At 54.1% G+C, this 9,660-nt stretch overlaps 1 protein-coding gene across 1 annotated transcript in view; it reads right to left on the reverse strand.

The window, feature by feature from the left end:
• Positions 1-3,407: 3,407 nt before the first annotated feature.
• The window catches only part of LOC122546727 (protein SETSIP-like), a 7,334-nt gene continuing 1,081 nt past the window's right edge, over positions 3,408-9,660 (reverse strand). Inside the window, exons 2-6 of the mRNA XM_043685373.1 lie at positions 8,884-8,995; positions 8,120-8,280; positions 7,281-7,366; positions 6,756-6,877; positions 3,408-4,321 (exon numbers count right to left, since the gene is read on the reverse strand). Coding sequence (XP_043541308.1) covers positions 4,188-4,321; positions 6,756-6,877; positions 7,281-7,366; positions 8,120-8,280; positions 8,884-8,995 — 615 coding nt within the window. The 3' untranslated portion in view covers positions 3,408-4,187. The remainder of the gene's footprint in view (positions 4,322-6,755; positions 6,878-7,280; positions 7,367-8,119; positions 8,281-8,883; positions 8,996-9,660) is intronic.

Consider the following 9,660-nt stretch of genomic DNA (forward strand, 5'->3'; position numbering starts at 1 on the left):
GTGGACGTGGGGGGACGGGGAGGGGTGGGGGGGGAACTGTTTGGGAATGCGATGGAGATTCTCATGTTGTGGTTCCCTCTCTCCCATCCAGCAAAGTTCACCAAGCGCGGAGGAACTCTGTGTCAGTCCAATCCGTCTAACAGCAGCATCAGATCAAACAGCTCAGCCAGTTCAAATACCAGCACCACATCAGGTAACAGAGGGGCTGGGAATCTGGGAACGGGACCCTCGGGAATAGGACCCTCCCCGGGGATCAGGGAACGGGATCTCCCACCGGGAATCTGGACTCCCCAGGAATCTGGGAACAGGACCCTTCCTGGGGATCTGGGAACGGAACCCTCTGGAATCTGGGAATGGGACCCGCCTCGGGAATCTGGGAACGGGAGCTAATCCCCCAGAGATCTGGGAACGGGGGCCCCCACTGGGAATCTGGGAACAGGAGCCTCCCCCTGGGGATCTGGGAAGTGGACCCTCCCTGGGAATATGGGAACGGGACCACCCCCGGGAATCTGGGAACGGCCCTGGGATTGAGGGGGGGGGGGAATGGAGTGGGGACAGGGAGTGAAGTGGCATTTTTCCCCAATGAATAAAGCTGACATCTTCTCCCCTTACAGCTGATGATTTGACCAAAACCCACGCCTGACCTCCCGGTTATCACAGAGGGATTCGGGGTGAACGAACACGCGCGCACACACACACACAGTCTGTGAGGGACTCCCCATGTGGCAGGGGGAGAGAAAGGACAGGGATGCCTGAGACATCGTCTCCATGTGTCATAGACAGCGGGTTATATCCAAGCCCCCTCATTGCTTTATAAACCTCGATAAGGTTCCCCCCCCACCCTCGACCTCCGACGTTCCTGTCAAGAAAGTCCTAGCCTCTTCTAACTCAAATCCTGTGTCCCCAGCAAAAGCCGAACCCTCTCTGGGTTAATAATATCCCTTCCTACAGCAGGGTGACCATAACTGGACCCAGTAATCCTCACCAATGTCGTGCCGTCACAGCTGCTGTACTCTCAGGTCTGAGCGGTGAAGACAAGCGTGCTAAACGCTTCCGTAACTAACTGTGTGGTGCAGACTTCAAAGTGTGATGTACCGGAACCCCTCGGTCTTTCTTGGTGCTACATCACTTACCCGGGAACCTACTGTTGACCTGTACAAGTCCTGCTTTTGTTTGTATTAACCCAAAGTCAACACCTCGCGCATTTATCCAAGTTATTTATCCCTGCCAGCACCCAACGAAACGTAGTTTACTGAGCGGACCCATTTTCTCCCCCTCAGCTGCCGGAGGACGCGAGGGGGAATCCCCAGCACGGCTGTGTCGTGCTGTTGCCCCCTCCGGGGCAGCCAACAGCGCCCACAGCCAGCAGAGACAGTTAGGGGGTAACTCGCCCCACTGCAGCCCCGGGGCAGCAGCTCCAAGGACCCCCCCCCACTGACACCTCAGGGCACGGACTAGGCTTCAGCCAGCTGTGTCCACCACAGCCTCTGAGGGGTCAGGCCCAGTTGCAGGAGGTGGGGGTTACGAGAGTCAGCGCCGAGGGAGCCCTGCGCTGTTGGACGGCAGGAAGTCGGGGAGGATACAGAGGACGGGCGCCAATAAACGTTGTGTGGTCGATCAACCTCAGCGAAAAGAGGTGGGGTTTTTCCTCTTCAAATCCCGGATTCTCCCTCCCCCCGCCCGCCCCAAACCTCACTCACAGGACGGTGTCACTGGCTGGGTGCCGGAGCTGAGCGGTGTTGGAGAGAGAAGGCACTGCACCCGAGACAGGAGCCCGAGCTTAGTTTGAAAAAGAAAATAAAACCAAAATGAGTAAATACGAGACCAAACAGGATTTATTAAAATAGGAAGCTGACTTACAGTGCTTTCGACTCAACAGATAAAAATCTCCAACCTCCAGAAAATTAACTGGACTCCAAAGCAAAAGGAACAAGGCGATATTATTAATAAAAATGTTTAAAAAAAACTAGGGGACTCCTTTCTCCTCAACCTGGGGGGGGTGGGGGGGAAGAGAGAGGGAGAGGGAGAGGGAAATAGGAAAGGTGGGGGAGGGAGGAAGGGGAAAGAGAAGAGAGACCAGTGAAGGAGACAACAGCGATCTCTCTCTCTCTCACTCACAATAATTAAAAGCGCGGGCCCATTGTTCAAAAGCATCATCTAAAAGATAGAGTATAACAAAATCGCCACGGCATGGGGCAAAAATCAAAGTCGGGGCGAAGGTTGGCATTTCGCAAGCAAGAGGGAGGGGAGAGAGGTCGTGGGCACAGACGGACATGAGCCCCCCTGTGACACCTCGACACCCCTCCCTCAGGGCCTGCTTTGTAATCCTCACCATTATTGCTATTCGGGAATACCGCTCATTGTGTTTTTATAAACACGCATGTACGCGCACACACACACACACACACACACACACCCACAGAGGCACGAAGCCAGGGTCTGGTCAGTCACCTCAAACCCAGCTCCCAACTCGAACCAGCTGGAACACAGATCCGAATGGATTCTTTTTTTTAAAAAATAGGACAGCAGGCCCATAGAGAAAAAAAATCAGTGTCCCCTGATCCCACAGCAAGCGGCACAGGGGACCATCGTGAGGGAGGGGAGGGGAACGCCAGCACTCAGAAAGGGAGGGGGGGGGGGCAGCGGTGGGTGGACACTCCTCCCTTGCCACTGCATGGCAGTGCCAGTCACGACCCATGGCACCAGCCTCACCCGGTGTCAGATGGATCCCTTACACCAAACCTACAAATTCCTTCTCTATGTCCTTTCAGCTCCCTCACCCCCCCACTCCTGGGCGATCGAGGGGGTTAGATACAGATTAAAACTCCCCCACCCTGTCCCCCATCAAACCCTCCCATGGACAGGGGGGTTAGAGACAGATTAAAACTCCCTCTACACTTCCTCCTCCATCAAACACTCCCAGGGACAGAGGGTTAGATAGAGTAAAGCTCCCTCTACACTGTCCCCATCAAACACTCCCAGGGGCAGGGGGTTAGATACAGAGTAAAGCTCCCTCCAAACACTCCCAGGGACAGAGGGTTAGATACAGAGTAAAGCTCCCTCTGCACTGTCCCCCACTCCCAGGGACAGAGGGTTAGATAGAGTAAAGCTCCCTGTACACTGTCCCCATCAAACACTCCCAGGGGCAGGGGGTTAGATACAGAGTAAAGCTCCCTCTACACTGTCCCCCACTCTCAGGGACAGGGGCTTAGATACAGAGTAAAGCTCCCTCAGCACTCTCTCCCCCCTCCCCCCCCATCAAACCCTCTGCATCTCCTTTGTACCCATTCCCATTTGCCTGTAGCAGTGACAATCCTCCCAAGAGCTGTTGCTGTCCTCGGGGTCCTGGATCGGGGCGGGGGGGGGCTGGGGTGGGCGATAGGCAGGAAAACGCAGGCTCTAAGTTCTATCTACTGTCATTTATATACATACGTACATACATTTTGTAGAAAAAAACGTTGCAATGAAAACACGCACACACACAACACATGCACAAAACCGCACACGTGCACCCACTCAGGACAGGAGCAACCCGTGGGCCCGTACCAGGCTGTGGAAATACAAGTGGGTTATAGCGACAGGTCAGCCAGGAGAGGAGGGTTCAAAACCCATCACCTTCTGGTCTACAGCTGACAAGGGGCTGGGCAAAAACAGCTTCTTGGGTGGGGGAGGCTGGCAGCTTTCAGATTCGGAGCAAAGGACCAGCCGCCCCCCCCCCCACGCCCACCACATTCTCCTCAACCCCAGCCTCCCTCCAAAGGAATCCCACCCGAGAGGAGGCTGCCAACGAGCAATCAGTAATCTAGGTACCCCCCCCACACCCGTCAACCACTGGGAGAGCACGGCATTATGGTGGTGGGACACAGGTCAAAACATCTCGGTGCCCCGTGGTGCTGCGATGGGGGGGGGGGGGGCACCCTGCTGCACAGTGATCCAGGGTGCAGGGGAGAAACTGAGCCGGGAGGAGACGTTAAAGAAAAAGAACAAAGGAGGGCGAAGGGGATTAGGCCAAGCACTGAATAGCCCTGGGGTTGCTGCTCTGCTCCAGAAACACATTCACTCCCTCACTCGGTTTCACACACACACATTCACTCTCGCTCGCACCCTGGCAAATGCACCCGTTTTATTAACAAACTTTGTTTTGGGGGTGGGGTGGGGGGTGTGGTGTGGAAGGAGAGGAAACACTTTTAACCGTCGCCCCCTTCCGTCGGTCCCCCATCCTCCTCCTCCTCCTCCTCCTCTTCCACCTCGACTCCTTCCTCTTCAACCTCCTCCCCGTCGTCAATCTCCTGCACGTCGTCATCGCCCTCATCGTCCGACCCTGCGGGAGGGAGAAAGAGATCAACGGCGTTGCTGGTGCCGGGCTCCTGTGTGGACCGTCCCCATCCTCCACCCTCGTGTCCCATCCCCAAAGTCCCAGCGAGAAACCCCAAACTAATGGGACCTCTCGGATCACAGCTCCGTTCAAGAAATGACGTGGAGATGCCGGTGTTGGACTGGGGTGGACAAAGTTACAAATCCCAGCACACCAGGTTAGAGTCCAACTGGAAGCACCAGCTGGTTGTCTCCTTAAGAAGGAGCGACGCTCCGAAAGCTAGTGTGCTTCCAATTGAACCTGTCGGACTATAACCTGGTGTTGTGCGATTTTTAACTCTGTTCAAGAAACTGGGGTGGACAAAGTTACAAATCCCAGCACACCAGGTGGTTGTCTCCTTAAGAAGGAGCGACGCTCCAAAAGCTAGTGTGCTTCCAATTGAACCTGTCGGACTATAACCTGGTGTTGTGCGATTTTTAACTCTGTTCAAGAAAGGCTGAAAGGGGAAGTCTGGAAACTATAGGCCGGTGACTTCGGATTCCGAAAGATACGATTTCCACGTTGAAGCAGATGTCAGGGGTAGACAGGAGAGATCGAGTGAATCCCTAGAGGAGTATAAAGGCAGTAGGAGTGTACTTGGGCGGCGAGGGGGAATCAAGAGGGCAAAATGGGGACATTGACAGCTTTGGCAAACAGGGTTAAGGAGACTCCAAAGGGATTTTACAAGCTCATTAAGGACAACTGGGAAGGGAGTAGGGTCCCTTAAAAGATCAGCAACGCCGACTACGTGTGGAGCCACAGGATGCGGGGGAGATACTCAATGAGCATTTTGCATCAGTGTTCGCGGTAGGATATGGACGGGAGAGGACTCGGGGAAATGAACAATAGCTTCTTGAAAAGTGTCCACATTACAGAGGCGGTGGTGCTGGACGTCTTAAAACGCAAAAAAGTGGTTAAGTCCCCAGGACCTGATCAGGTGTACCCTAGAACTCTGTGGGAAGTTAGGGAAGTGATTGTATCATCGATAGCCAGGGGTGAGATGCCAGAGGACTGGGGGATGGCTAATGTGGAGCCACTATTGAAGTACGGTGGTAAGGAAAAGTCAAGGAACTATAGACCGGTGAGCCTGACAGCAGTGGTGGGTAAGTTGTTTACTGAAAGATGCATTCAGAGGGGCAAGGACTGATTAGGGATAGTCAGCGTGGCTTCGCGTCTCACAAACTTGACTCGGCTTTTTAAGGAACTAACTGGAAAGACCGAGAAGGGCATTGCTTACTCGGAGAAAGTGAGGGCTGCAGATGCTGGCGATCAGAGTCGAGAGTGTGGTGCTGGAAAAGCACGGCAGGTCAGGCAGCGTCCGAGGGGCGGGAGAATCGGTGTTTCGGGCAGGAGCCCTTCATCGGTTTACTTGGACTTTGGTGAAGCCTTTGACCCGGTTCCACGTGGTAGACTAACTGGTAAAGTTAGATTACATGGGTGAGCTTGCCAACAGGATACAAGGTTGGCTTAACAGGAGGAAAGCGTGATGGTGGAGGGCTGTTATTTTTTTCAGAGACCCGTGACCAGCAGTGTCCCACAGGGGTCAGGGCTGGGTCCACTTTCACCCGTCATTTATATGAGAATTTAGAAGGCACGGTCAGGGGGTTTGTGGATGACACCAAAGTTAGTGGTAAAATGGACAGTGAAGGAAGTTGGAGAGAAATCTTGATCAATCAGGTCAGTGGGCTGAGAAACGGCAGACGGAGTTTAATTTTGATAAAGGCAAGGTGTCACAGTTTGTTAATCCAAACAAAGGCAGGACTTGTACAGGTTAATGGTAGTGCCCTGTGTAGTGCTGTAGGACAGCGACACCTAGGGGCTCAGGAACCTCATTCTTTGAAGTTTGCGTCACAGGGAGAGTAGCTAAGGAGATGTTCAGCACGCACGCCCTCAGACTGGAACATTTTTTCACTGCAGCGTAGGAGATTGAGGGGTGATCCTAGGAGGCTTTAAAAATCACAAGCAGCATAGATAAGGTGAATGACAAGGGTCATTTCCCGAGGAAGGGGGGAGTTCAAAACTAGGGGCCATATTTTTAGGATGAGAGGAGAAAAATTTTAAAAAGGGCACGAGGGGCAATTTTGCTTGTTTAAAGAGGGAGTGGTTTGCGTGTGGAATGAACGTCCTGAGGAAGTGGAGGATGCGGGTACACTTTACAACATCTGAATAAACTCATGATAGGAAACGTTTGGAGGGATACGGGCCAAATACAGTTTGGTTTGGGTTTATGGCTGACATGGGCTGATGGGCCTGTTTCCTGGATTTCCGGGGCTAGATCGTGAGCTGCTGACTAAGGACAGGGAGGTTGGGTGAGCTGCTAAGGACAGGGAGGTTGGGTGGGGGGGGGTGAAGCTTGGGCTCCCCTCCCTCCCCCAGGCGCGGGCTTTCAGAGCCGACTAACCGTCGTCCTCGTCATCGTCATCCTCATCGACTATCTCCTGCACGTCGTCGTCCTCATCTTCGTTGTCCTCATCTTCGTCCTCATCCACAATCACCACCGAGTCATCCCCGTTCTCTTCATCACTGCAACAGAAAAAAAGGAGGTTCAGAAATCACAGATGGGGGGGTCAGGGGTCAGAGACAGGGGGGGGAGTGCCCAAACTGCAGATCCTGGGGACTTTTTAAAATGAATCTATGATGTCCCACCCCTCACAACCCACAACCTGACCTCCCCCCTGCTGGAGCAAGTCCCACACTGGCCCCTCTCACCGGCTGAAGAGGCCTCTCCGAAACATCTGCAGGTCATTCTATTACCGTTTGCCCGGTAACAGCTGCTCCCCCACCTTGCTCCGCGCTCTCTCTCTCCTGCCTTTCTCAGGGGAGCTCTGTATCAAGTTCTCTCCTGGTCGCAGCAGCTTGGGGGGGGGGGGGTCTTTTTTTTAAAACAAAGAAACAGACAAAGGCAGCAAGAGGTTTCTCTGCTCACCTGTCATCCAGCCCATTTTCCCCACTCTCGCTCTCAGCGATCAGGAAGTACTGCAGAGGGTTTGGCCACATGTCGTCCTTTAGAACCTGAGGGGTAACAGAAACGGGACAGAGTAGATTTGCCAATGAGGATCCAAACACTGCTTCTCGGAGAACGTGCTCCAGGCTCCCACCACCCTCTGGGTGAGAACATTTCTCCGCCACACCTCTCCCTTTAAGCCTATGTCCTATATTATTGACCCATCCTGCCCACCCTATCTATTCCACCCGCTCTGTCCACCTTTGCAGCCATGGACTGGGCACAATGGAGGAAGTGGATTCTGGAGTCGAGAGGGGTTGGCGTGTCAGGAGAGATCGAGTAGACTGGGACTTTCCTCACTGGAATGGGGAAGAACGACGGGGGAACCTTACGGAAAAATATAAAAGGGAATAGAAGCACGGGGGAGGGGGTTGTTTCCACTGGAGGGTGAAATGAGAACGAGGGGGCACAGCCCCCAAATAAGGGGGAGCCGATTAGGAACGTCTTCACCAAAAGGGATGTGAATTTGAGGAATTGCCTGCCCAGTGAAGCAGTTGAGGCTACCCGGTTAAATTAAGGCAAAGATGGAGAGAATATTGAACGGGGTTGTGGTGAGAATATTCTAGGGGTTGTGGTGAGCGGGCGGGTAAGTGGAGCTGAGTCCATGAGAAGATCAGCCTATTGAGAGGGGGGAGGAGACACGGGGAAGGTGTGGACGCAGTGAGCTAACACAGCTTAATGTGCGAATGAACACGTGGGGCAGAATATGAACGTCTGAGCACTGCCTCCAGGAAGAGAGATACACGCCCCATACACAATACCTCAGCAATCTCATCAGTGGTGGGGTTCCGGTGCTCGGTGAACCAGGCGAAGAAGCTGCGATGGCCTCGCTTGCGGCCTTTCTCATCCAGGCCTTTGCCCAACGCTGTCAGATCCATCCCCTTCTTCCATTTGATGGGGGTGGACTGGGACACCGGCTTCCCTGCAATGGACAGCACAGAGACACAGCACGGTCAGGACAAGGACAGCACGGGGTTAGAGACAAAGCTCCCGCTACACTGTCCCCCATCAAACACTCCCAGGGACAGGGGGTTAGATACAGGGTAAAGCTCCCTCTACACTGTCCCCCATCAAACACTCCCAGGGACAGGGATAGCACTTACTCCTGTGAATTGGAGCGACATACACACATCATAACAGAGCATCGATTCTGAGCACCATTTTCATTGGTAACCCTACAATTACCTCCATACATATCCCTCTTCCAAAATTTCCAGCTACTCTCTCCCACTTTACCTTCTGTCCCCGCCCCCCTACGTCTTGTCCCCTCCTCCAGCCCCCTACGCCCCCTCCCTGTCTCTGTCCCCTCCTCCAGCCCCTACATCCCCTCCCTATCTCTGTCCCCTCCTCCAGCCCGTCCCTACCTCTGTTGTCACTTCCTGCCTCCCTCTAAGATCTTGGCACTCTCCTGACCCCGTGTCAGCTCTGGGGCACCACCATGACGAACATGGAGTATGGACAGAGCCTGCACCCCACCCCCCTCCCGACAAAGCCTGCACTCCCTCCCCAACCCCCCGAAGCTCACCTCCGGTTCCCAGGTGGAATTCTTTGATGATCAGGCTGTTCTCAAAGTAAGGGTTTTCTCCGAAATGGAACTTAATTCTGTAGCCCGACTTGATGTCTTCGAATTCTTCGACCTGGGGGTGGGGTTTAAAAGACAGCTACGCGGTAACAAACTGGCACCAGGGGGGCCACGGGAAACTGGGATGGGTGGGTGGGGTCGACCGACAGACTGACTGGCGCAGGACACTCGGAGGGCTGGCACAACGGGACCGACTGGGCAGGGGTGGGAGCTACCCAGGACTGTCTCGATGGATCTCGTTCTATTGACATGGAGCCAACTGGCGAAGGAGAAAAGGAACTTTGCCTCCAGCTCTCTGAAGGTGTGGCCTAATTTGTTCAGGCAAGGCCAGGAAGGCTTTGGAACAGGGAATGCAAAACAGCATTTGCAAGACCCGTGAGATTTTAGCAAGCATCCTTTTTGGGGGAGGAGGGGGGGGGGGGGGGGTTAATTAGAAAGGATTTACTGACTTGAACTGTCCAACCCAACCCAGCCGGAGAGAGTGAGGAACTAAGTTCGCTGTACTAGTGTGGAAACAGGCCCTTCGGCCCAACAAGTCCACACCGACCCTCCGAAGAGTAACCCAGCCAGACCCATTTCCCTCTAACGCACCTAACACTACAGGCACCACATGGCTAATTCACCTGACCTGCATATAGGAGGAAACCACAGCACCTGGAGGAAACCCATGCAGACACGGGGGGGGGGGGGGGGGGGGGGGGGGGTAATGTGCAAACCCCC

This window comes from Chiloscyllium plagiosum, unplaced genomic scaffold (genome assembly GCF_004010195.1).
Source record: "Chiloscyllium plagiosum isolate BGI_BamShark_2017 unplaced genomic scaffold, ASM401019v2 scaf_9079, whole genome shotgun sequence".
Classification (NCBI taxonomy): Eukaryota; Metazoa; Chordata; class Chondrichthyes; order Orectolobiformes; family Hemiscylliidae; genus Chiloscyllium; species Chiloscyllium plagiosum.